Below are 27,243 nucleotides of genomic sequence, written 5' to 3' on the forward strand. Positions count from 1 at the left end.
ATGTGACCATGAAGACGTGCTCTTTGCAGAAGTCTAATGTATTATCTGAATGCAGTTACCTCTTCTTGGCTGGTATGATCTGCTAAAAGACTATATTTGTCTAAAATTACAATTTTCTAAAGAAAGAAGTTATTATTCATCATGCTGCTGTCTCTAAAGGCTTCACTGATTTACTAAAATGAAAAACAGGAGGACTTGGCGATTGTGTGAAAATTGGAGCAGTTAAGAGTGATGGAAGAGATCTGTTCACCAACAAAATTATAATGATAAACGGGAGGGTTTGGAGGGAGAGGTTAACTCTTGCTGTATTTGCCTTAGTAATGAAATGCCTAAGACAACGTGACACCAAATGGCAGGGGCTTGATCCATAAATGAATTACAATTTGTTTAGCTGTATTCTGCTTAATTAAACTTCTTAGGAAATGGAACTGATTGGGTTATACTGTTATATTACTGAAGATGTGAGGTATTCTAACAGAGACCTGGCTGCAGGGGGCAGTGTGTTAGTGTTCATGCTTGCTGCTATTTCAGTCCCTTCTAAAATGTTGGGGTTTTTATTAATTAAATCAGCTGAACAACGAAACTAGTTCTTTCAAAGAGAAATGCTGTTAAAATTCTCTTTAGTTGCTTGTGCAACTAGATTATTCCTCATACAGTTAATGTTTAAATCCATACATTCATTCACTGTATTCTGTTAAGCAATTCTCATTTTAAGATCTGCCTTGTTCTCAGGCACTATTTCTTACTGTTTGTCGCTAACTGAAATTTTCTCCAGTCCAGAGGTTATACCAGCTTGCTATTTGGCTAGCTCTGACTGCTCTCAAGATGTCAAGAGTGAAGCAGTAACATGTCAGTATCAATTAAGTGTACTTCACAGAGTGCAGCAGTAATGCTTTTGAACAAATGCAGTGTCCTTTCTTGTTGTATAGTGCACTTGGGGAAAACAACGCAATGTTGTGTTCTAAAGGTTTGAAATACTTCAGTTTCTGTTCTGTATTTCAAATTGCTTTGTATCACATCCAATGAAATTTAAAATATTCTGTAATCACTAAATTGAAAAGTGATGATTTGCGCCTCAATTGAATGTCATATATATTTGGTTTGCCACCTGCCTGATTTTGGCCAGAATGGATTTATTTGAACAACTTTCTCCATTCTCCCTACCCTTTATCATCACCTCCAGATTTCTGCATTACTGCTGCCTTCCTGCTTTTGTCATTGTTTTCCTTCCCTGTGAAAAAAGAATAAACAGTCTTTTATCTCCTGCAGTCAGAGTGCTGTTGTGGAAAGTAGCCCTTACTGCTGACGTCTGAAAAGTCCTGAAGTGGACCATCATTCAGTAGTGCCTGAAATGACAATGAATATTTCAACCCATTGTCCAGGAAACAAATCTGTGTATTCTCTCTCAGGCTGAAAATTTCTTGGCTAAATGTAGCTTTGACATGAAATAGTTTTTCAGCATTTGCATATTGTTATAATCCTAGAAGACTCTAGTATTTTTTTAATATTAACTAATTCATCATAGCACTTACCAGTTAATCCTATTAGTAGCTTAGCTTCTAAGAGTAGAAAACTAAAACAGAAAGGGAGAAATTACTTACTCAAAATTACTCATGTAGAAATTAGTTTTCAAAAAGCATATTCTTAAAGAATTACATTCCCCATTCCACACTGTTAGATATCTTTTAAAGTTTCCTGTAATTATGCAGAACTAAGTCAGATCTCTCAAGGCTTAGATTAACTATGTGTGCTTTACCTCTCAGTTATATTGTTATTTATTTCTAACTACATTGACATCTTACGTTTTTCTTTTTTTAACTCAAAGACACTTTGCCAGAAAGAAGCCTGGCAGTACGTATGGGTGGTGTATGCTTATGAGCCTGTCAAGGATGTTGAGCCGAGTGAAAGAAAGGAAAAGCAGAGAAGACTTCAGAAACGCGAGTTCAGACCTGTGAAGGGGTCAGGAGAGTTAAAGAAGAGAAAGACTAAATACCGTCACCCAAACTAACTTTTTTCCTTCAGTGAGGCGGTATTCTCTAGTATTTATTCTTCCTTTCATAACAAGGACCTCACCTGGGCAACACTCAGTAACTCATTTGATTTTCATTGTCAGGCTGCTATACTGTAAAAATTGTTGGTTTAGGCCACGTAGGCTTGTGCTAAGCATGTTATGCTGGTTCTTATGGGTGGTTTGTGTTCTGATTACAGTAGAGCTAAATGCTAATGCGAAATCTCGGTGTTCGTTTGAATCGCTCTCGAAGTGTGTCCTTATGCACACGGTGGTTGAAGACGGAGAAATAACGGTAATTGGTTTTGTTAGATTTGTTAGTAAAATATTGTGGGTTTGCCCTTCAGAAACTTCAAGGTTATTTCATAGAATGTAGAGAAAGCAAAACATATGTTCAGCCAATAACTCACTGCTCCTTACTGTGATTTGACCACTGTCACAGCTAAGTATTTCAAGTAGTTGCATTCTGCACTTTGAGAAAACAATAGCAGTTCTACTTGCATTTTAACCTGGAACACACCCATTGAGTTCAAGTGACTCAAGGACCCTTTCAATACTCTTTAAATTCTTCACCTGCCATGTGGCACTCAATGGCTATATTCTTTTCTGCCTTGAAAATATGATTTCCCATTTTAGCCTTACAACAGAAAACCATTGGTGCTTAGTGCAATAAAACGTACATAACGCCAGCTTGCATAGTCATTAGCTTTTTAAATATAACAAAGTGTGAATCAAGGTGAATAATCAAGAATGTTTGGTTTTTCCCTGTTTGTTTCAAAGTTACCTCCTTTTATTTTTAGTGTTATGGAGCTCATCAAGTACAGCAGTTAACCATTTCATACTGATTCATATCTTGAAGATTACTATTGGAGGAAGATCAGTAGAATTTCTTAATTCCTGGATGTTTTATCTGAGTTTTACAGTACCCTTTTAAAGCAGACCTATTTTTCTTCAGTATTTGACAACAATAATTGCTACAAATTTGGGTTTAAACTAGAATTCAGTTGCTCTTTTATAAATACAAAGTGACTATGGGAATTCACTGCACTAATTTTGTTTATAACTTGAAGCAGTGAGCTCCCATTTACTCAGGCAGGACTGTCTGTGCTGATCCCCTGAGAACTGTTGTCCTGAAAGTGGTAGTTTGGGGCTGGTGAAACATAGGTCCTGCTTCATAAAACACTTTCTTTTCACATTACCCTGTGTTTACTCCAAATGGCCTAAAGCAGCTGTAGCAGGAGCAGATCTTTCAACAAGAAAATACCTCTGCTCTTGGATGCTTTTCACCACCTGAGAGTGAGCTCTGTAAGGACTCCTCAAGAGATTTCAACTTGTCTGTGCTGTTCTCAGGTGACAGCTGTTAGAAGAGGAATATTGCAACTGGGCTTAAATTAGTTGTTTGATTTAGACAGTCTGTGAATATCTGAAGATGCAAAGGTAATCTGATTTTGTGCAGCATACACTGTTGTTGCACTGAACGGAACTGGAGTAAGATGGAGAATCCAAGCCATTGAGGTGTAGTATGTATTGGGAATCTAGTAGCAATGGTTAAGGCAGCTTTCTGTAATTTTTCTTAAGTGGTTTTTAGATCTATTTTTTTAATTAACTTTCCTGAGATTTCTATGTGAAAGAGAGTTTCTCTCTGAATTGAAAACTGTTTTTTTCTTTTTCTTTTTTTAAACATAGGGATTTTTGCCTGGTATGCTCAGCTTTAACTTTCTGGTTTTGTCTGTTTTCGTGTTATCTGTGTGATAGATTTTTCCACAGTTTATCAATTCAGGCTCGGCTTGCCAGGAACCATTTTACCACTTCTATTTGTTCCCATTTTAAAAAATGGAAAATTAATTAGTGGTAGATGCTGGCAGAAGGAAGAGATACTTTGGCTAGAGTTACTCCTCTTTATTTGGCAGGTCATGAATCAGTCCAGTGTTTTTATTGTATTGTGTGGAACTGATAAAATTCCACCCATCAGATAATTCATCACAATTCGCTGTTGTAGCAGGTCAGTCTACAGTGTGCAGTATTGCTCCAAAGTTGCTTCTCTTTGCTTGGAAGATTTTAAGAATTTTTGTTTTCAATTTTTAAAATACAAGTAGTGTTCATCTGATGCTCTCATTCATGTTTTATAGCACGAAGTCTTTGGCTGGGTTCTGTTATCAAAACTGAGCTATTATCAATTTGGTTTACATACAGAAAGTACGGATTAAATTATCATAATTTGGTAGGTAGCAACCAAGTATCGTTTCAGGTTCAAGGAATAAAATCCAAAGGTCACAATGGCCCAGTCTGGATCAGGGCTTTGGTTTTGCTAGACATCATAACAAAGTATCTGAGCAGGGATTCCCTGCCCTACACTGTTGTTTCAAGTAATTGACAGGCAAAGAGCTGGGGAAGGAGAGTACGATCCCGAACTGTTTGCGTAACGGTAACAGTATTTCAGATACATGTGTGAGATACATCCACTTGCCCAGAGAGGCTGAGGAGTCTCACATCTTTGGAGATACTCAAAATTGGACAGGATGCAGCCCTTAGCAACCCACTCTAGGTGACTCTACTTCAAATTTAGATGGAGACAATCTCCAAAGGTCCCTTCCTACCTCAGTCATCCTGCAATTCTACGAATGCAAGCAAGACAAACTTTATAGATAGAGGTAATGATTTCTGTTAGACAACCTGATGGGAACACTTGTTTGTGGACAAAATCTTGTTACAGTCTTTCTGTTATGCAAGACTTTCCTTATTTTTACCACTGGTAAAATTCTATAAAGCACAGATCTTATTCTTTCTTCCCTCATTTCCGTGGTATGTTACCCATAGCAATCATGGAAGGAAGGTGCAAAAGATTACTATCTTTCTCAACTGTATTCACTCTTCTTACATACATGCATGTATAGTATACACATATAAGTAAGTATACATATATTCTCTGCTACAAACCTGCCTTAATGTTTTGGTTACATCTTACTGTCTTTGCACTGCAAAAGTGAGGTGCTACTAAACCATGTGCCATGCATCCTGGTTGTTGTCAACTGGTCATTGTCTTGCAGGCATTGCAGTACCCCACAGTTCCATAAAATGGCCCATTCTGTGATAGCTACTTAATAACAATGCATTTTTGACTGTTGCCAGTCTGATATTTTTATATGTTTGATTTGGCTGTTTTTTTAATTCTTGAGCTTTTTAATGTTGTTTTTTCTTAAGCATGCAGATACAATGCAACTGCAAGAATGGCCAGTTGATTCAAAAATATTTCCAGTCATGCTCCTCATGCAGCCTGCTTATGCAATGTGTTTGGGGAATGTCTGTATAAAAGGGTCAGTGGCAAAACAATGCGACTGAAAAGCCTCAGTTGGGATCTTCACAAATTAAGTTTTTGGGCTTGTGTCTCTCTCTTGATGGTTTTCTCATGGGAGGTTCGAGTGTACCTTAATAATCTGCATTGAGGCTTTTATAGACAAAGATGTGTCTAATACTATTTAAAGAACACAAAGTATTTATGACTCTTTACAGTTATTTACATGGAAAGTATCTCCTTGTTTCATAGTACTAAGTAGAGATGATGAACAGACCAGCAAGCTAGTAAAAGCATCTGATCACAGCATAATGAAAAATTGACTTTTTCAGGCTTTTTTTGTAGGTGTTAGAAAGGATAATTCCTATCAAAAGTCTTTCCAGACCCCTTCCATCTCCTTACGCGTTTTACCCTCTAACGGGCTGACTACGTTAAAGTTGTTGTCACTTGTGTTTTGTTGATATCCAAAGTAATCTTTGCCTTTTCCTCCATGCCTTTTGCTGGGTAACTGGCCACTTAAAAGAGGATGGAGAGAAAAAAAGTACAGATTTTTACTAGTGGAAAAATACTAACAAGCAAGACTAGCAGAAAGAAAATGTCAGTAGTCTTAGTCCCAGTATTCAGGATATGGCCAGGAGGCCTCATGTCAGTAAAGTGCTAATAGTTGCTCTTGATACTTAACTTCTTGTTTAAAAAAAGAATTAAAATGGAGACGAGAGACGGCCTGGAGGAAATTGAAAATGTGTGCTATTCTCTGCTATCCCCTGTAGTCTCTTACATCCCTTTTGATGGATACTTGCTGGTGCTTTTTTGCATAGATCTCAAAAATACAATTTTTATTTTGCTCTGTGTAATTGCCTTTCAATATGAGAATTGCTTTGCAAAACACTTTTTTTAAATTAGGTCATTCTGCTGAAGTATGCACTGGGCTAATTACGATTATTTTGCTTCCCTGGGCATTTTTGTGCTCATTGAATTTATTAAAATATTATTTTATAGCTGGAGCTGAGAACTTACACAGCAATCAAAGCTATGTGGCACCTGGTAAGCATGGCTGTCTTTCCTGTAGTCTCTAAGGACTTTTGCTTTTAGGCAACATCTGACTTCTAATCATTTATAATTGAATTTCATATAATTAATAAAGAAATATTTTAAAGCATTTATTTTGTGATAAATATAAAAAATGTGAAAAAGGCTGGAGAGGGCAGCCATCCTCAACTTTAAATGAATGAAAGGGATTTTATTTTCCTTTTCCTGAGAAAGGCTCTCTTGTAGAATTCTGTAGGTGAGAACTCATTAACTACAGGAAAACATTTGAGATGTGAAGTCATCTAGACATGTTGGCTTTTTTTTTCTTTTCTTGTGCTGCATAACTTTGCATACTGGTGAAATATAACTAAATGCTACCACCAACAGCAATCTGAATAAGACAAATCATTCCGTGTGGTTTAGTTGTGGTTGTTAGTAAATGTGGGTGAGAAACTTGCAGCACTGTGGCCAAGTGTCTGCGACCTAGCTCTTTAGCTGTCTCTTACAATAACCTATTATTATATATTTGCACAGGAGTTATCAATGCATGTATTTTGATATCAATCTCTTGCAGTTCTCAGGTGCATTTCTGGTGCGCTGATGAAATTACCTTTTGCTTTTTGTTTTACATCTATCACAGGGGGGCTTGACTTGCTATGGCATAAGCCGTTTCCTGAGACAACAGACTGCTCTTGAGAGGGCTGGAAGTTACCTAATCAATTACCATTCCTTTTTTCTGACTAGGAACTATAAACAACTTGTTCTTAAAAATTGTGCTTTATCTTATCCTCATCAAGCAGAAAGTGGCCTATGTTAACGCAAAACTAGAGATCTGGAAGCAACTGTCCCTCAGGAAGTTATTTTAATGAGTGCTTTTGCCAGGGTTATGTCAAACAGCTGCATTCCCAGATAAGTTGCCTACTCTGGTACAGAGTTTTTTTCTGCAAATCCCCAGTCTGGAACTGTCTTTTTATGTCTCTCTATCTCTCCAACTCATCTCATTTTAGATTTTATTTGAAGACCTCTTTTCCATTTACTGAAGCCTTACTTCCCTGCTAGCTGGTATTGTACTTAGCTGTCCTTCCCCTGCTCAGGAGTCTACAGTTTAAAGATGAGTTGAACCTTGCACTTTGGAAGGATTCAACCAACTTACTATGTATGAAGAGCATAATATAATTTCTCCAAGATAAGTTTTCTTGAAACATAGACTGTGTATTCTGGTAGCTAACTGGTTTTAGCTGGAGTTAAAGAATTGGCCTTTAATGTTAGTGCCAGGCTATTTTTTATGTCAGGGTATTTTTTTAATCTAGATGATCAGGCTAACAGAGAAAGCAATTATTTCAGTGAGCTGTAACTCATGGGAAAATCTGAAGTGTGTTTTGTCCAACTCTGAAAACTGTGTTCCTTTCTAAGGTTTGATGGTTATTTTTCCATTATTCTTCGTATGAGAGTATATTGTTTTCAACAAGTAGCAACAAATGGTATGAAGAAAGTTATGTGCAGCTACTGCTTTTCAGAAAGCTGCCATCTCTCGATTTCTCAGTAGGGGAGAGGAGACGTCCTGTTTGGCCACCTTGTGTACTGCATCTCACTAAAGGTCAGTGTTTTCTCTGAATAAAACTGACTGCTGTCTTCTGTAACTAGAGTTAGGAAATGGCAGATGAGAATCATCTTTTAAGTAAAACCGTTGTGGCCAAGGCTGTGGACTGCAGGAGCTCTTTACTAAAAGCCTTTGGATGACCTGCTTCTGTACTATAACGTCATTGCAATCAAATTTCATTGGCACTCTTGATACCTATGTGCTAAGACAATAAATTAAACTAAGATACGGCCTGAGGCCAAGCCTTGAAGTCTACTCACCATCATCCATCCCTATTGGATGGATGGACTAGTGGAAGCTAGTTCTTAACTCATTTTTATAGTCTTGTGCTCCTCTGTGCCATCTCTAGTTTGATTTGTTTTCCTATATCTGGCTATATTGAAACTTTACTTGAAATCCAGACAAATTAGTTCTACAAACTTTTCAAAGTTTTTGTATAAACTGTTAAACTGTGTTAAAGTGTTAAAACACTGACTCTGGAAACAACTCTTGGCATTTGAAAAAAATACCATTATAGTCTTTTTTTTACCTCTGCACTATAAATTTTTACATTGTTGAACTAATAGCTGATTTAAATCTTGAATTCAATATTTGATATTTGTTCCTATAGCTGCATTTTTAGTTTCAGGTCTTAATATTCATGCTTAAAAATATATAAGCATCTAAGCAAGTTTAGAGGAATAAAAAGTAACTGGCTAAGTTGAGCGGCTGCAGATAGTATGGCAACTAAGACATGGCAGATAGTAAGACAATGTTAGTAAGACAGTGACTGATATATCTCTTACTCTTCTTCTAAATAGAAAGTCTAGGTATTTAAAAAGGTTATAGTATTTGTTTTCACAACAGCTTTGAGGGGTCAACATGTTAAGTTTCAAATACATTTTGCCCTGAAGTATGTATTATTTATTCCCAGTCAAGAAATGGGGAAACTAAGGCATAGATTCTGTGACTTACCTAGCTTTAAATACCATACAAACCTCCTGATTTCTCATTCTGAGCATCACATTCATGGGACTCACATTTAATTCCTATGCTTATTCTTTACAGTGCCTTTGTACTCTGAAGAAAATCATTTTCCCCACAGGGATCACCAATGTATCAGTCAATCTTGTTAGGGCAGCAGCATCAGTATTCCCGCTGCCTGCTGAAGGGAGCCTGCAGAGTGTCTTTTGTGGGTTTTGACTTGCAAATGATTGGCAGACTTTAGGAGGGTTTTCCCTTATGATATTTAAATTTAGTACTGTCACTGATGGACCACCTATTAAAATGTAGATCATTAAAACAGCTCTATCATTTATCAGTGAAAATTATCTTTTTGATAGATACTGCCTTCGCATGCAGTTTAAGTGAAGGGATATGTGGCAGCTCCTTGATAGCCATTTCAGTTCAGCCAAGTAAAATGAGGCCCTTGTCTCAAATTCACTGCAGAACTTTCAATACTTTTAAATAATAAAACAGTTAATATGCCTACATCTTTCTTTCCCCCAACTATCTTCCTTTCTGGAAGATTTCGTCAATGTTGTCTTGGATTTGCTCAGTGAATGTAGTATTTCCCAAGTCATTGCAGCTGAGATGGTTGGTGAAGGAGATGGCTGTTTGGATAGCAGACTGTTTCAGAAGTATCTGTGACATCAGTACTTTGTTTTTATGATTCCTTTTTGATCTGGTTTTGAGAGCTCAGTTAAACTTAGCACTGTTTTATAGTAATGTACTTTTATAGGTAATGAAGGTAAACTACTTCCATAGATCTTTGTTTCTTGTCTTAATGTTATTACTCGGTAGGAAGTTCAAAATTGAAGAAAAGCTAACTTCAAACCATCACTAAATAAGAAGTCTGTGGATATAGAGATCTGAAGGAAAAAGGATTGCTGCTTTCATTATAATGGGTTGTTAGTTATTCTCAGATGTTCTGTTCAGGTCTATGCTTTGATGCATTCTCCTGTCCTACAAATCAGACTCCTACCTGCGTTTGAACAAAAAAGAAGTAAGTCTTGTTTTATGTCCTTGGGGCAAGTTGGAGGATATTATAGCCCCTAACATGAATTGGTGAGCACATATATAACTCCTGCATATTTAGTTATGTGTAGCATGAGTCAGATTTGGAGAACTAATGTCATAAATTTCCTTTTGCTGTTATGTTGTTTGTGTGCTCATGTAATTACCATTATATGCAATAAATATAGTTTTGAATAAGACTTCTCAGGCCAGCTTTTTCCTGAAAAGGGGTAATATCCTCTGGGGAAGGAGATCAGTTTGGTAAGATGTGGCAAACCATAACTCTGTGCTCCCACTCTGTGATTAGTGGGAGGTAAACAAGAGAGGGCAGTTTAATACCTTGAAGTTTGTCAGAACGGTTGTAAATATTTATTATTGCCCAGAAGTTGAGGTTGAATGTAGTTTTGTACTAAGATGCACTTACCAGAGTCTTGGGAAAATAAAAAACCTCTATACATAACAATGCATTACAGCTGCTTTCTGCTAATCTCTGGCCTGAAACATGTGTAGTTTATACATGTGAGGCTTTTTCACACAAATCTGAGAAATCCTGCATTATAACAGATGCTGTTGTGGTGCTTCAAGGAAGCTGGCTTTCAAGAAATAGCCCTTACATTGAATTTAAAGTTGCTTTTAGAAATAGCTTTTCTTTCTTAAGAACTGGCATAGGACTGAAGGGAAAAGAAGTATTAGCAAAACGTTGAGATCTTAAAATGGAGTGCTCATACTCAAGAGCCACATATCTTCACATGAAGCATTTGACCTGGAAGAAATCTTCAGTCTTTTAGTACTGAGCAAAGCAATTCATTAGCAAAGCACTTGGCAGAGGTATGAAAACACGAACATTGTTCACACTGTTAAAAGCTAAGCACTGCAAGGAAAGACACTACTCAAAACACTTGAGCAATGTAGCATGGTTTAGTAGGCCCATTAGGATGCAGACATGTGATTCTTTCAAATTTTTGATGAAAAATCCCTCTTATCCCAGGAGCTAAACTTTGTAAGTGAAGTTATGAATGTTTCTTTTATGGATATATCTGAAATTAGCTTTTGAGTTCAATTTTTTGAGTTGTAATTCATTGATTAATCTTGTTAATCAGTGATGCTGGTGAAATGACTTGGGCAGCTCAGTGTGTTCAATCTCCCTCAGCCACTACTGACACACTGCTTATACCACACACATTGAACTTGCTGTTAAAGACTGATATCCTTAGGCAATCAGACTTACTAAATCATTATTGTTTGTGTGTGTGCCTTCATAACTTTTAAAAATTTTTTAGCCAGTTTTATCTGGACAGAAGAAGGAACGATGTGGGAAAAAAAAATAATTCAGGCTTGTGCAAGTATTGCAAAAATAGAGGCAGCAAGAAGGACTACCGAGGCTGTTTCATGATTTCAAATTTTTGTTAGCTATCAGCAAGTACACATGAGAGTGAGCATTTGTAAGTTCTCTGCTGTGGGGATATAAGACAGTCATTAGAAAACTAAACCAGGCTTTATTATGGTCAGTGCTCATGGAAATAGCTGTTAAAAGTTAACTTTTTAAAAGTAACATAATGTACTCCACTACATTAGGTTAGTTAGCTATATGACTTGATAGCATAACATATTTAGACAAAATAGTGAATTGCGAGTGTTACAAAGACATTATCATTAAAGGGCTATGGAAATTAAAAAAAAAATCATGCATATTTAATATTTCTGCTGTACAATACACAGTGTGAAAATGGTTTCAGAGCTCTAAATCTACATGGACAAAGGTTGCGTTAGGTAGCACTTGGAAAAATACTTGCCTTCTATCAGAGGTGATCTGACCTACTGAAAGAGAGGACTGCTTTTGCCTTGGTTTCTGAATTAAAATTTCTCTGCTAGTAAATGGTTTTTGCTACCTTAAAATAAGTAATTTAAAATAAAGACATAGTTTTAAAGGTATATTCTCTCATTTAAACCCAAACCCCTTTATTTTCTAAATGGGGCAAGAAATAAATTAAGGCAAATAGTGTCAAGTGGTTAGAAATGTTCAAAAGATGAGCAAGCGAACCTCTATCAGCTGCAAAGCCATTTCAGTTTCCAGTTTTTTTCATGGTCCTTGTTACAGTTTGTCCTGACAGCTGTCAATAGCTTCTTTGGGATTCTGTCTGGTTTATAATTTATGACCATTTGAAAAAGAGATAGCCACAATGGCATCAGAACAGATGGTATTATGAGGGTCACGGACCCAAACACTTACCAGAGGACTATGAAATGCTATGACACAAATGCAGTCAGTGATGATGCTTTGTCATGTTAATTGAATGACTAGCCAGAAGTTGATAGGTTACAGTTGCCAGAAATAACTGTTCTTGATACATAGTCTAAGCCAGTATGAAATGCTGTCAGATCTATTAAAGTAACTGACATGTCAAACTTCATTTCCTTTAAAATTTTGGTATGATAGTGTAAGCAGCTGCTGATCTCTGTTGAAAATAAATGATGTAGCTTTAGCCTGGGCATCCAAAGTGATCTCATTCACTGCAGAATCAGACCCTAAGCTTCCTAAAATTGGAGGAGGTTTTATTAGTAGGTGCAGTCTTTCTGCCATGTGCATTACATTCGATTTAATGTAACGTTTATATCTGAATATTTTTGCCGAAGATAAAATCCGTGGATGTTTAACACAATAGCTGGTAGGAAATGTTTGTATCTCACCCCACACTCAGTGGCTGCCTTAAGTTCCAGAATTCCCACCTTCCCCACCAAACCCACGCTGTTTCTGTAGTTCTTATCCTTGAAAGTGGAAGCTGCCACTCTGCATTTCAGCTCTTCACTCAGTGAGCATTAACTTCCCAGTTTGCTTATTCTGATCAAATCCTTGCTTTGTGTGGGAGTGCCTTTTCTGCCATTCTTGTGTTCTTCCTGCCAACTGTGCTCCAGTGAACTAGAAAAGTGACTCAAATGGACAAGATTCTGACACTCTGGGAAGCAGGATTCAAATCTATTTCAGCTGCCTGTCAGCTGACAATAGTAAACCAAAGGACTGAGGGAGAAATGGCGTTTGGAATTACACTTTCTCTGCAGATTCCAACTTTGTGCACTAATTTATTATACAGTTTGGAAAATGGATTTCAAGAGCCATAAACCAACCACAGTGTATGATTTAACGTGCTGTGTCAATCAGTGCCGTGATGGGTAACCATTTATAAAAAGTCCATAACAACATTAAACTTGTGTTTTGCCTCAATCTTTAACAGGAATGTGATATTCATCATGGATGGCAAAGGTAAAATTAGTAGTAGAAATGAAAGTACAGAAATGGAGGCAAGTACTTGGTGGTGGAAGAGTATGGAGGAGTTGGCCAGGATTCTGGAAGAACTGGTAGATGAATTAACAAGTCCTTAGTCCAGTAATATTTAGTGAAACCTAAATTAACAAAAGATTGTAGGATAGTTAATATACTACCTCTACTTGGGAAAAGCAGTTGCAGGAGAAAGGCATCAGTTTGATTAAAAGTGAGACTTGGAAACCCTTCAGAAGAAGAAATACAATGATTTTCACAAATATAAAATGCAAGAGCAAGACTGAGTGTGGAAATGACTGGGGAGGACAAAGAGCTGGGCTTCTAGTTGATCTGAGCTTACATGTTCATGGTTCATGAGTTGGCCAAGCCCAACACGAGACATCATGTTGTCCCAGTTATCAACATCATCGTCTTGTCAACAGTGTAGTCTCACCATTCATTTTGTAAGCCCACAGATTTCTCCTTCCCTTATGGAAGATGGTGGTGTTCATGCTCCACTGGTTGCTTCATGTCCCCAAAATATGGAGACTGCCATGCCCAGTAAAACCAGTTGAGGCTGGCCAACAGGGCAACTGTACCCTCAGTGTGAACTAAAGCATAGGTTTCACTTGGGGTTCCTGGCAGGCTGGCCCTGTGATTCTCTTGTAATCCCAAGTAAAGTGGCTGGATGACAAAACTGGCCTGTAGCTTCACATCAGTGTTGTCCTTGTACACACTGAGGTGACCGAACTGTAGCACTTTAAAAGTCTCTGGAGTGTTTCCTGGGAGGAGTAGGAAACTTTAATAATAATATACGCTCCTTGTAAACATGAGAGGAATATGCATAATCAAAATAAGGCTAGATGACATTGGCACTGGAACAAATGAAAACAAACTGGCTAGGGAAAAACTTGGGAAGATGATTTGAAGAGGATTCCTAGCACTTACAGTCTAAACACTGTGGAACAAGAAATCTGTGCTAAGGTTGTCTGTAAGAACAGGGGAGCAAGATGAATGACCTAAGAGGGCTCTTCTGATCTTGTGTTAATTAAACTGAAAATACCTTATTTTTGGCAAGTTTTAGGTAAAAAATTAACAATGATCCACAAAAAGATCATTGTGAGAAAACCTGATAGGCTTATATGGACTTGAATTCTAAAGGCAGGTCATACTTCAGTTATATTTATCTCTTTGCTTCTAGATCAGTATTAGCAAAAGCTGATTTGTTGAGGTACATTAATGTTATTTTTAGCTTTTTTAATTAGTATTTTTACCTTTTTTTTTCCCGAAATACTGCTCTTTGGGTTTCTTTCTTTAGCTGTCCAAAGCTTTTTTCCTTAGTTTTCAGTATATTCAACTTCTTCAGGTTTTGTGAAGGGTAAGTTGGTATATAAGGAAGTGTTTTGTTTTATTTTTCTGAAAGTGCTAAAAGCCCTTTCTTAGCCAATGGTTAGTGTTTGGCTCTTCTGATCTCCGCCTGATGGTGCACAGATGGGAGGGTGTACGCTTTCCCTTCACACTGAAAATAGCCTTCCCTTAAAGATGGATCTGCTGGCAGTTGTCCTGTCAAACTGACAGGTTAGCAGTGTACCTACTACTTCTGCCTTTCATTTAAGGATCTGGGGCGGGGGAAAGGGGTTGCATTCCCTCTACTGCTGGGAGGTTTTTGCAAACTGCCATGAGGATGGCTCTTCCCACTGTAGTGCATTGAGCCTGAGGAGCAGATGGCAGTTCACATCTGCTTTGGGGGGGAGGAAATGGTCTGTTTCCTAGGGATGCTATAAAAAAAAATGTATTTATTAACGCTATATTAAAAATAACCTCTTTTTCTTAGAGGTTACTGTAATGCCAGCGTAGTGTGTGCTGCTGTGGTGTCATAACACTTTTGAAACACTGACATTAGCCATAGTTATATGTATGTACATAACTTCTATATGCAAAACTCTCTTTGGCGAAGGGCAAAAGGTATAAAAATGTGAATAATGTGCTTTAATCTTTGAATTTCTTTTTTATTTTAGTAATGAAAGGAATGGTCGTCTTTTATCTTATACTGCAGTTCTGAAAAACGCTGTATTAAACATTCAGTCAGAATATTTGAGAGAAATGCACATGCATAAATGCGAAAAAGGTACTTCAGAAGAGTATCATTCCCTTCTGATGCCTTTGCCATAGTCTCAAAAGTTCAGACAAGTAAGTGCTAGTTTCTGTAGTATTGAGTGTGTACAAGTATGGACTTACAAGTGCTAGCTTTCAATATAGTGACAATCTAGTTAAAGATCTCCAAAGTACTCAATTTGAACTCTGACAGCTCTATTAATTATAAATTTAACCACAGAACTTAGTACTGGATCTGCTGCTCTGATTTTTCTTTGATACACCAGCTATTCCCCTGACTTCACATTGATTTCTTCATTAGAACACTTGATCAATTTTTCTAATTACTATTTCCAGAAGCCACATAACCACCAGTATGTTTACTGTGATTTTACAGAAAAGCTGTCATTAATGAAAAACAACTTCTTAAAAAGTTGCTGCTTGCTATTTCTTATTATTTATTCTTAAATTCTGTCAGTGGGTGACTGATGGGCAGAAGAAAATTAATATCTTGACATTATGATAATTTTGCATGGACCACAAGCTTTCAGAACTGGCAACCTTCAGATGTACTAAATTGAAATCTAGTCTGTAGGTAGTAGAGTAAGGACACTGAATTCCCAGTATCCTCAATTCTTGTGAAAAATCCAGCTTTTGCTCAAATGCTTGAATCTTGACTGAGTGGGCTGACTTTGAGGCTCCTCATTTCAAGAATCTTGATCAGAGGTTTTCTGTTTCCCTACCTTGTTCTGCACTTGTATAATTTTTGGAGGATTTGGGGTTTTTTGGATATTGAAAGTACTTTTATATTAGTCCTAAGTCTTGAATAACAGAAATACTCTACTTCTGACCCTTTGACTCAAAACTGGAAAAATAATGGCATCCCTAACAAGCAGTACCTAGGAGTCTCTGTAGGTAGCACAATGATGCAGTAGCAAACCTAGCCTTGCTTTTGAAACCTGGCAATGTTGAAATACAGCTACAGATTAGACTGATAAAATGTTAGTATTTCAGTAGTGAATAGACTGTAATTGGGTCATGCACTTACATCTATAAAATGTCTACATAGGGGAAAAGGGGTGAGTGTATGAATGACAATATACAAGAATATACTGAATTAAGGAAATTACTATGGGCCCACTTCATAAACAGCGGTGTTTTGTAGCTGTCATCTCCAGCACCAGTTTTCATCGCAGGTATATGTACTTGAAGGATGCTGTACATCTGGGAAATTCTCTTCTCGTTTGTGGGAAAGGTGAGAAGACACTGATGTGGCTTCAGTGCTGGGAGGGAAGAGAGGGAAGACAGTGTTGCTGAGCTTTCAGATGGCGGGAGGTGATCGAGAGATGAATCACCTGCACTTCAGTGTCGCCTCATGGTGTCACAGCTGGGAGGAAATGTAAAACGTTTGCACCAGATGACAAGTACTCCAAATTCGGGACTGGCCATAATCTGAGGACTAAGATAATACATAATTATTCCCTCGTGCCAGTGCTTGCCAGAGCCGTAGCCATCTGATTTCTGAAGGGAGAATCGTTGTGGTTTTACTGTGTTTGTAGGCACAGCATATGAAATAAGACCCTCAGTAAAATTTTCAGATGGAGATAAAAAGTTAGATAGTCTCTGAAGTCACTAGCTGTTTCATTTGTATCAGTAAGGTGTGTTTTATTTGTTTCCAATGTGCTTTCTATAGTCTAAAAATTAGTTCTCGCAATATAGCGTGGTAGTCATGCTATGTTTTTATAAGCCGATACGATGTTCACATGAAATGTAATTCAAAATTACAGCAGACTATTGCAAGATCACGTTGTCTTAACAGGAAAAGTGGTCTCTCAAGAGCTTCCATCTTGGTGGAAGGCTATGATCAGCAATTTTAAAAAACAAACTTTGATTTTGAACCTTTCTGCATTATCAGCTGTGAACAGTAACAAACTAAAAGGCAAGCACATCCCTGTTGGAAGGGGTCAGTCATTTTCAAGGGGGTTATAAATACACAGATGCACTAACAACCACGCACGTTTGTTATTTCACGCTGGCAATGTAAAGTTCAATGAGTAACAAAGCCACAGTTGTTTTAAAAATCTGTTGCCAAGCAGTAGGTTTTCTCCTAGCAACAAGTGTTTTGCAGCAGGGGAAGCAATTGGATACCTTAGGGGATATGTTAGCATTGGGGGAAGAGTAAAGAAATAACAAACTAGGGTTGGGAGCTTGCTTCAGCGGTGACACAGAGCATACAGCTCAGTTTCTGGGTGTGCTGGGGTTGGAGGAAGGCAGGTGAGGGGGACAAGGCAGGAAGGGACATGTAGAACAGGCAATGTTTTGGGATAGGCAATGAACAAAAATGTTGGCTGCAGTCGCAGGTTCATATTTGTTCATCTGTTGCTTTGGTTTGGTTTAGGGAGTGATCAGCTGTAGTATTATGAGCTGGTTGTCCTAATTTTTAAAAAAAATCCATACTGAGCTGCTAGGAAGCTTTATTTTGAGCATATTTGAAGAAACACACTTCTTATTCAAACAAACTGCATTATTAGAGAAAACAAGATAAGTAGTTTTGTATTCTGCATTTTGGAAACAAATTACGTATATGTTGCAGTTTCTTTTCCAATTCAAAAAAATTACATACGGATTTATTTTACAGAAAATTTTCTTTACTTGTAAGTGTTGGTGGTCAATCCAGTTGTTTTTAAACCTTATAATATGGACACCCTTCAAAATCCCTGCATTAAAATGCATCTGTGTTTGTCATTGCAGACATAGAACTATGTTTATTCATCGTTTTTCTGACGGAATGGTTTATTTTGAACTGATGCACCATGCCACAATTTTTTTGCACTTGCAGAGAATAGTTACTTACAATGACTAAACATGCAACTGTTCTCAGTATATACTTTCGAAAGAAGGAGCTAATAAATGATTTCTTGTGCAAAGTCATACTTCCATTAGATGGACATGTTTCAGCACAAATTCCTCAGCTAAAAGGAAAATAGGAGAGCACAGTATATAAATAATGTGCTATTTCACTCTACATAAGTGTAAAATATTTATTATAGAATACATTTAAGATGTGTATTTTTATCACAGAGGATGGGAGATATCAGTTGCAGAATTTTACTTATTTTTCCATGTATCATGACAAATTCTTCTCGTTTTGCCTTGCTAACACTTCTTCTGTTTCATTATTATAGCATAACACTGTCAAGTCTCTGGTAAACCTTCAAGTTTGATAGATTTGTTTGAAAATAGCAGCCACCTTAACACATGCAAAATAGGCTGAAAAAGCAGCGTGTAACAAGGGGTAGTTTTGTGATGCTAAAATTACAGTGCATATGGATTTGCAAAGCATACATTGCATATTAAATTTTGTAACTGTTTATGGTCATAATGCTTGATTTTCAAGTTTTTAAGATAAGATGGGATGGTTTTGTCATGTCTTTCTGCAAACCACAGTTGAAAGTTGATTCTTTCTTAGGCAGTCTGGGTCTTGTTTAAAAAAAATAAAATAGTGAACTGGGAAAATTACTGGGGAGTTGTATGTAGTGAGTTCTTTAGGCCTTTTATTGTAACTTTTAAAAAATCATTATTTTCCACATCTGTGTATCTCTATATCTGATTATACATTTGCAGCTGCTAGCTTATTGGGCTTCAGCAGGTCATCAGCAAACCAGGCAAGCAGTATTTCCACTGTTCTTCTGTCTCCCTGCTCTCATCATTAAAAGCAAAATCAGTTCATTTTTGATTTTCATATGCTTATAATGTTTTCTTATAGCTGTTGTTTTTGCAAGGGAAACCTTTAGCTCTGAAGGGTATTTTTTAGCTAAATAATCTCTGCATCATAGAAAATTAGAAGCTTTTTAGCAAACAAGTCATGTAATAGACCTACTAGGAAAAAATTAATATTAATATCTTATCTGGTAGAACTCAAATCTCCATAGTTGAGTCTTTTGCAGGTCAACAGGCTGCGATTCTTAAACATGGTGAGCGTCTCTGACACTGTTTTGCATGTTAGATTGGCTACATTTCTTCTTCTCATGCTCTCAGTTTCTCCCAGTTACCAGTTTCCTTCTCTGCAGACTTACAAGAGAGTTCAGTGCTGAGAGTTCAGCATCCCCTCTGAAGAAGGCAAAAGTGCAAATGGACTCATGGTCAAAGTTCCCATTATAAATTTTCCGCTTTGAAATAAATTTCATTGCTTTTGAGAATGTCTTCCACCTATAGTCTATATTTTTCTTAGAGATAATGAAATTGTTCCTCTTGATAATCAAATTAATAAAGGTAAAAATCTCAAGTGGTGCTTCTGTTGACATTGCAAACTGTTTATTTTCCAGGAGGGGTGGAGAAGTAGTCAGATGGCTAAACCTTAAGAAAACCTCCAGCTCTCTTGAGCAGAAATTTTCAGTCAAGTCAAAGAAACCACAGTGATCTTTGTAGTGTTACCTTTTTACCCTTTTGGGTTTTTTCCCCCCTGTGGTTATTGCAAATCTTGTTTAGTACTTTATGATAAAGTTCTGGTTGGGTGAGACATATGATGGGTGATAATTATGGCTTTAATTTTTAAAAAGTTAGTTCCATGGAAAAAATGTGAATGTTAGCTTCTTATTTGCCTAAAAGCAAATAAAAAAGTGACCTTACTAGACTCCTCTAAATGGCTAGTTTTAATTATGTTTTCAAAATCAGAAATTAGTTATTTAAGTTATTGACTGTTTGGTTAATCATTATGACAGGTTAATTTGCAAAGAGAGAAAGCCCATTTGCAGGAAAAAAGATTTGCAGTGAAGACTACACTACATGCTTATCTAAGCAATTACGGCTTATTGTATCATGTTGCTCAGATTCTGGGTGATGATATTTTATTAATAAATAATTATGCATTTGCTAACTGAAGGTTTTACTTGGAGACTGTGTAAAGCTGCATTTGGAAATTACAATTCATTTGAATGTTTTAGTATGCCAAAATACAATTTTGATGTGTCCAATACATATCAAAATACAATTCTGGTTTATTGAAGGGGGTATTAATTGTAATTATTGGTTTTATTGTGCCATCACCATAGACCAAATTTTAAAGGTATCTTGTTTATCTAGGATGCAGATAGATATGTAATGACATACTGAAAGTTATCTAGGTGGAGTAAGGATTTAGGTCCTGTTGAAGTGAATGCTGATTAAACATCTTGTCTTGCATGCATTTGAAAATTCCATTATGCATCTTTCTGTGCCCCAAAAGACTGTGAGTATGGTGTGGGGTTTGTTTGTTTGATTGTTTTAAAAAAAGGCTTCATGGGTTTGAAGATTTCAGAATCCATTGATTTTGTCATACTAGTTTTCTTCTTTCAGAAATAAGCTGGATACCTACCATAATTTTGCTTTTTAATCTTTATATTCATTAGTTAGACATTTCTCTGCACCTGCTTCTTCAGTGTAACCCAAGGAATCAAGAGAAAGTTGTTCTTACAACAGAAGCCTCAAGCAGTAATATTATATAGGCATGAAAATGTTATCACTCTCTTTTCTCTCAATGCAGTTAAAGGAGAACCTAATATTGGAACAGGAGTAGTGGGAGCTCCCTGGGCCCTCTAGACAGGTCTTCTCATAACCATCAGAGCACGCAGGCTCCTCCTGTAGGACTCAGTCTTAACACTCTTTTGCACCCTGCTCCTGCAATTAGAAGGCTGTTCCAAAAATCTCTCTGCTCCAATTGCCAGAAATGTTTTCACCTTTTTTTGGTAAACTTACTCAGAGCCAATTTATACATATGTATACTTGTGCCAACATTATTCTCTAACTAAAATAGTTTTTCTCTATTCTGTTCTCTCTTCTGTTTCTATAGCAAGTAACTTCATCTCTCTCAGCTTTTGATTTGCTAGGTTAAACAAACCAAGTCTGTTAGTCTCCTCTTGTAAATTAAGATTTTTACTGATTGTCTCAATAGTCATTTTCTGTGCCTGTTCTAGTTTGAATGACCTTTGCTGAATAGAGGAGACTACCCAAGGTGCCAGAGGGGTGCCTACTTTAGCTATGTATGGCACAGCTGCTCTCAACAGTCTCTGTTGTCTTTCTCTCTACTGGAAACCTCTCCTGATGTCTCTTGAGTTTTCCTCTTTCACACTGGCACCTTTTCATACTGTCATCCTGTGGTTGCCTGATATATCCAAGTCGTTCTCCCAAGCTGCTTGGCTGACAGGTTCCCACCATGCCACAGAACTTTTGTGTTACTGTTATGTTATTTTCCACTTTGTTTTACTGACTTTTGGCATATTTCTGTTATCCTAGTTCTCATGATCAGCCTGTTGCTTTCTGTATCGTATCCACTTAACTTGTTCTTATCTAATTGTATCATCACTCTTATAATTCTTGTAATGTGTCATTAAGTAAAACACCACATGTGAGTAGTCGCAAGACAGTATCCAAAATACAGAATACATAGTCCCCATTCCTTAACACAGGCAAGATAAGTATAAATGAAGGTTATTCAGCCAAATGTTTTGGATGGTACATTAAGATACTTCTATCTGTTCAGAACCAGTTTTTCTGGGCCGTATTTATGTAGGTATCTAGGAGATAATTGAGTAATAAATAACAAATTACTTCTGTTTTGACAACAGTGCCAAGGGCCTTCAGTCAGGGCTTGGGCCCCGTTTGGCTGAACATTATAAAAACAATCCTTGGACAGATGCTTTGGTGAAATAAGCAAAGAATAGCGGTTTCCTATGTGGGGCAATGTAAAATGAAGTGCAAGGGTGATGATCGAGGGAGGAAACACATGTAAAATCATTGACCATCTAGAGGGAGACTTTGTGACTCCAAACTGGATGAGGAAAGAATCAGCAAAATCTTGAAAATAACCTGCGGCAGAGAAGAAAGTTGGAAGCACTTTTTTTTCCCCCTCTTTTTTAATTCCTAGAGCGTTTTGTTCTGTTGTGATGTGAAGCTTGTGTAGAACCTTGTTTGTAGTGACTACAGTACCTCCCTATTGTATGCAGCACAGAGTAATACTCTTTTTTAGCAAGTCAGCTCCTGTAGGCTCTTGATACTGAAAAGTCCCTGTTACTCCCAGCTGTGAGCCCCGACGACAGCCTGGGCACTGTAAAAAGGGCTGTTGACCTTTCTTTAAGCAGAGAGCATCTGAACTCCACCAATCTATGAGTACTGTTGATTATTCAAAGTGACTGGTATAAATATCAACGAATTGGAGACATGAAGCGCTGCTTTCGCTTCTTGTGATGATGGCACAAAAACGTCTCTTTGTTTCTTCAGAGATTCCCTTCACTTTCTGCCTGTGCCATTTCTGATTAGAGTTTTCTCTTGGATTGTTTTAAGTTACAAAATCAACCTCTGCAATGTAGAACTGGCTAAAAGAAAAATAACATTTGCTTGCAGAGTTTACAACATAAAGACATCCTGAACTGACAGAGGCTGGAAGCCTTAACACATATAGGGAGATCAGTGCTTTGACAAAACAAAACAAAAACAAAACAACCCCCAAAGAACCCCAAAATTCTCAGCAAACGAAACATGGGGAAAAGTAATAAGCAAAATTTGTACTGAGCTGCAAAATGAAGAAGCCCACACACATTAGAGGCTTTTATAACTGTGTTAGAAGCAAATGTCATAAATTTATCGGTCTTTCATGTGAAAGAGCTAGTGAAAGAGATGCAGTAGCAGGAAAGATCCTGCTTTCTCCTAGGAGGATGCCAACAGTTGTCTTAAAGACCCCTGTCAAGTATTGCAGCATTTTAAAATGTACAAAGAACATATAGATTGCCTTAGCTTTCTGTAATTCCTTAGGAACTTACTGTTCTCATAATCTTTTGTAGAATGGGGTTTTTTCCTACTAATACTTTTTATTATTTACTCAAATTATTATATAGCAGTTTTTCTAATTGATTCAGGTTCCAAAATCCCTATCATACTTACTTTTTTTTAAAGTTTATGTTCCTGTTTATAAAAAGGATATAGGGAGAAGGCGTTCTATTTAGGTTTTAAACTAACATGCTAAGTCTGAAGGTGTGAGCCATATGTCACTTAGGTACCCCTCTGTGTTTCTGCAGAGTTGATGTGTTGTTCAAGCCCATCTCTAGCCATAAAGCAAGAAACCTAACATTATTCTGCAGATAAATGTTGTATGTACATCTGCTGCTAAATAGGTAAAGGCCCTAACTGGGAGCTTTGAGATGTTGTTTCCAGTTAGGAAGCAAAGGAAAATACGTGGTGAAGGACTAGGATAATTTGTTTTGTTTTCTGGGAAATCCTAGAGGAGTTTTGGTTTGGGGTATTTTTTAGGTTTTGTTTTGGTTTAGTGGTTTGGGTTTGTTTTTTTTTTTTTTCTGAAGGGTTTAGTACAGAGAGCAAGCATATGCTGACAGCTGGTAAACTGGAGGTCAGTTTTCTTGGATGGGTGATGGTGTGAGGTCACTGAAGGATGTTGCTGTGTCGACAGGCAGGCCTGCTCCTTCTCCCTGTGGTCTGTAGTGTAATGCTTAATAGAGCAAAGTCAGAAAAGGACTGCAAACAATTCAAAATGTTCTGTGCCTCAGAATTTTAATGAAGTCATCCGGGAAGGAGATCCACAAACTGGACACTCACAATATATGACATCTGACCGTCATTCTGAGAGAGTTAATGAATCAGAGGGTAATATGTCTTCTCTCTATAGATTGCTTGTTTGAGCTCAGCCCACAGCTATAGTGACCAAATGTCACTGTCCTTTTGATGCTCTGCATGAAATGAGTCTTATTTTCTCCTCATTGGTTCTTTGGAAGCAAAGCTCATTGCCCCAGTGCCGCTACGCAAGGCAGGAGTCTTCATACCATCCCAGCCTGAGACACCAGTGAAAGACTGACTTTTGGGAGACTCTCCCTCTAAAAAGCTGTGCCCTTGGTATGGGATGGGTACAGGATGTGACCTGATTGCCCATGCAAGAGCGGTTCCTTCATTGGTGCTAAATAGCTTACATTCTTAAAGTTTAACAGCAGGCAAACAGCTAGTATTTGCTCTAGTTCTATCACCTGGAAAATCTCAGCTACACTTTTCTTCCATACAGAATAGGGCAGATGTGACATAATGTGTTTCTGTTCCCATCAACAGGCTTATATCTGCAAAATTTGGTTGTTTTCCTTTGGTTTTGAAAAGAACCGCTTGTATCCTTAGCAAGCGGGGAAAACAGACTGGCATATTTGGGAAAAAAAGTGTTACTAATATTCAGAGAACTCACATGTTTAATTAGTATAAAATATACAAATCTGCACAGAAAAAAGGAATATTTTTGAAAATTAATCAGAGAATCTTGTCTGAAAAATTAAGAACTTTTTAATTTTATTAAGGTTAGGTGCATGCAGCCAAACCACCTTTGTATATTTTACTTCCTTGCTTCATTTTTTTGTAGTATCACATCTGATACCTACCAGTCACTGACAATCACTTTCCTGCAGGGGAAAAAACACCAACCCTGAGAGTTACTTAATTTTTGGATTGGAAGTACTGTTCACTTGCTCTGGAAATGCTGACTCACTTGACAGCTCAAAAAAAATCCCAAACCAGAAAAGCGCTCTAGCACCTTTATGTGAGAACATCTGCTAGGCTGATAGAATTAGCCTTCATTGCATTTATTTATTTACTTGCCAATACTATACAGCACTCTTTATATTGTTCTTCAGAGCATGGTCTGCTCTATTGCTCTGTAGGATGGGGTTAGCAGTCTGCCCGTGCTGAAAGTCAGCCTGGTGGGCAGAATTTCAGAATTTCAGAAATGTATGGTGGATAAATCAGGGGTTGCATAGAATTTCGGTACTCTAATCATTGGCACTTAGGTTGATAAGGATTTGAGGGACAGATGTACAGAGAGGAATAAAAGAAATCACGGTCCAAGGAATGGGGGCTGGGAGGGGAGAAGTCACAAGGAATCTGTAAGCATGTAATCAGGATGCCTCTCTGGAAAACGAAGATTCATGGTCCGTATGCATTTTGCAGTACAGAATCACAAGGTAAAAATGCATAACATCATTAGGATTATTATAATCCCAGAATAAAGCTCTCTTAGTGAGTCATTCCATGACTTTTCTGGCACAGGAACATAGCTGAATGTGATGGATGGAGATTTCCACTGCCTCATTCAGCCCATATCCTAGTGGGTTTAGACACCCTCTTGGATCATGTGGTATTGAATTGGATCCCATCCCGCAGAGGAAGATGAAGAATCTGTGTCTAGGAAGCTCCTGAGGAAGTTATCTGCCTGCTGGACCTCTGGACCTTTATGCGCTACTGGTGCAATATTAGTCCCAGCACACTTCCCGTTCCACAGGTTGAATCAAATACCATGGCTGTTGCCCACTGGGCTGAACTCGGTTCTGTTACTGCCATCTCTGAGAGCCGATGGTGCTGTGTGTATGATCTCAGATGTTATAAGACATGAGCTGGGTGCTGAGATGCACAGGCAGGATATGAACACTTCAGGGCACACACCTTAGTAGGACTTTGGACATGGGAGCTTGCCACAAAAGCTCAGGTACTTACGGTTATTTGGTGGTTAGGTGGCGTTTTAGTTGTTCAACTCAGGTTCTGCATTTCAGTGTCTTTGTTTCCTGTCCAAAGCCACTTGACTCTTTGTTCGTGTGGAGTAGCCTGCTCCAGTCCTGCTTCAGGTCATTTCTTTACTTAAAAAAAAATAAAAATAAATAAATTATACTCTATAAGACTTTGAACCCAAACCCAAGAGTTACCTGTGCTTATTTCACTGCTGCGACATACCACTGAGCTTTAGGAAAGTCCTACTGGCCCATCTCAATGTTTTTCCTTTGTTTTCTTGCAGGCTCTGATACTTCACCAGCTCGGACGCTATAGCTTGGCAGAGAAGATTCTCAGAGATGCCGTCCAGGTGAACTCCACGGCCCATGAGGTCTGGAACGGCCTGGGAGAGGTGCTGCAGGCTCAAGGCAATGATGATGCCGCGACTGAATGCTTCCTGACAGCACTGGAGCTTGAAGCTAGCAGTCCCGTTGTCCCTTTTACCATCATTCCCAGAGTCCTTTGAGAGGCATCTTGATCAACTGATTTTGGTCTGACTTCTGGGTGAGGAAACCCAGTGTATCCGGCTGCCTGGTAACTGGTTAGTTTGAAAAACTTTAGAGCTGCAGGTAACAAACTCCAGTCTTCTGCGGGGAAGTGGCCAAAACAGTGACGTGATGCAATATATTAATGTTAGACTGAGAGGACAAAATGGCTAGCCAGAACCAAATCACTCATATCGCCTACATTTTTGCTCTGGTAGTTTTAAAACATTGTTATTTTGTTCATGGATGAGGTGCCATATTTTGTTAGTGATACTTGAGTGTTACATAAAATTATAATGGAATCAGCTACCCAATGTAGAATAAGTTAAAATTCAGTGGCAGAGCAGACTATTTTTAACAAGGCTGTTAATAAAACTGTTCTTTTCCTGCCTCTCAACCTCTTTTGGCCCAAAGTCAAAATGTGAATTTTCTGTTTCCATCTCTATTTTAGTCCAAGCCAGAAAATCAGTTGAGTTCTTGGTTTTAGTTGTTAATAACTGTGATGTGTGGCTAACTGTTATCTCTATTTAGAGCAAAGGCTGAGTACAAGAATATTTATATTTTACCAATGTATGCCTGTTACAAAAAATATATTAGTTATTTAAGTTTAACTTTTTTATGTGAATTCAGAGTTTATTTATCAATGGAAATATGTAAAAAGAATCCTCAAATGGAATATTTACCGACATTCCTTATACATGACCCACACTTGGCTAAATGGGAAGATTATGTTAATAATAAAATGATTTTTAAATGGAATCTTTCCTGTGTCCTGGTTAAGAACACAGGGAGAAAGAGATGGCTTGTGAACACATTTTTATGGTGTGAGGCCTGTGGCTGGCTGGCCTCGAAGATGAACAATACCAAAATTAAATGCCCTGAGGCCAGTCTAGAGAAAAGAAGCTGCTATACTCTTTGCCAATG

The 27,243-nt window shown here is 37.7% G+C and overlaps 1 protein-coding gene across 4 annotated transcripts in view; it reads left to right on the forward strand.

Annotated features, from left to right (window-relative positions):
- TTC7B (tetratricopeptide repeat domain 7B) overlaps positions 1-27,038 on the forward strand; it is a 151,100-nt gene extending 124,062 nt beyond the window's left edge. For all 4 annotated transcript variants that reach the window (XM_059819233.1, XM_059819234.1, XM_059819235.1 and 1 more), the window contains one exon: positions 26,079-27,038. In XM_059819233.1, coding sequence (XP_059675216.1) covers positions 26,079-26,300 — 222 coding nt within the window. In that variant the 3' untranslated portion in view covers positions 26,301-27,038. The remainder of the gene's footprint in view (positions 1-26,078) is intronic.
- Positions 27,039-27,243: the final 205 nt, after the last annotated feature.

The sequence above is a fragment of the Gavia stellata genome, chromosome 7 (genome assembly GCF_030936135.1).
Source record: "Gavia stellata isolate bGavSte3 chromosome 7, bGavSte3.hap2, whole genome shotgun sequence".
In the NCBI taxonomy this organism is placed as follows: Eukaryota; Metazoa; Chordata; class Aves; order Gaviiformes; family Gaviidae; genus Gavia; species Gavia stellata.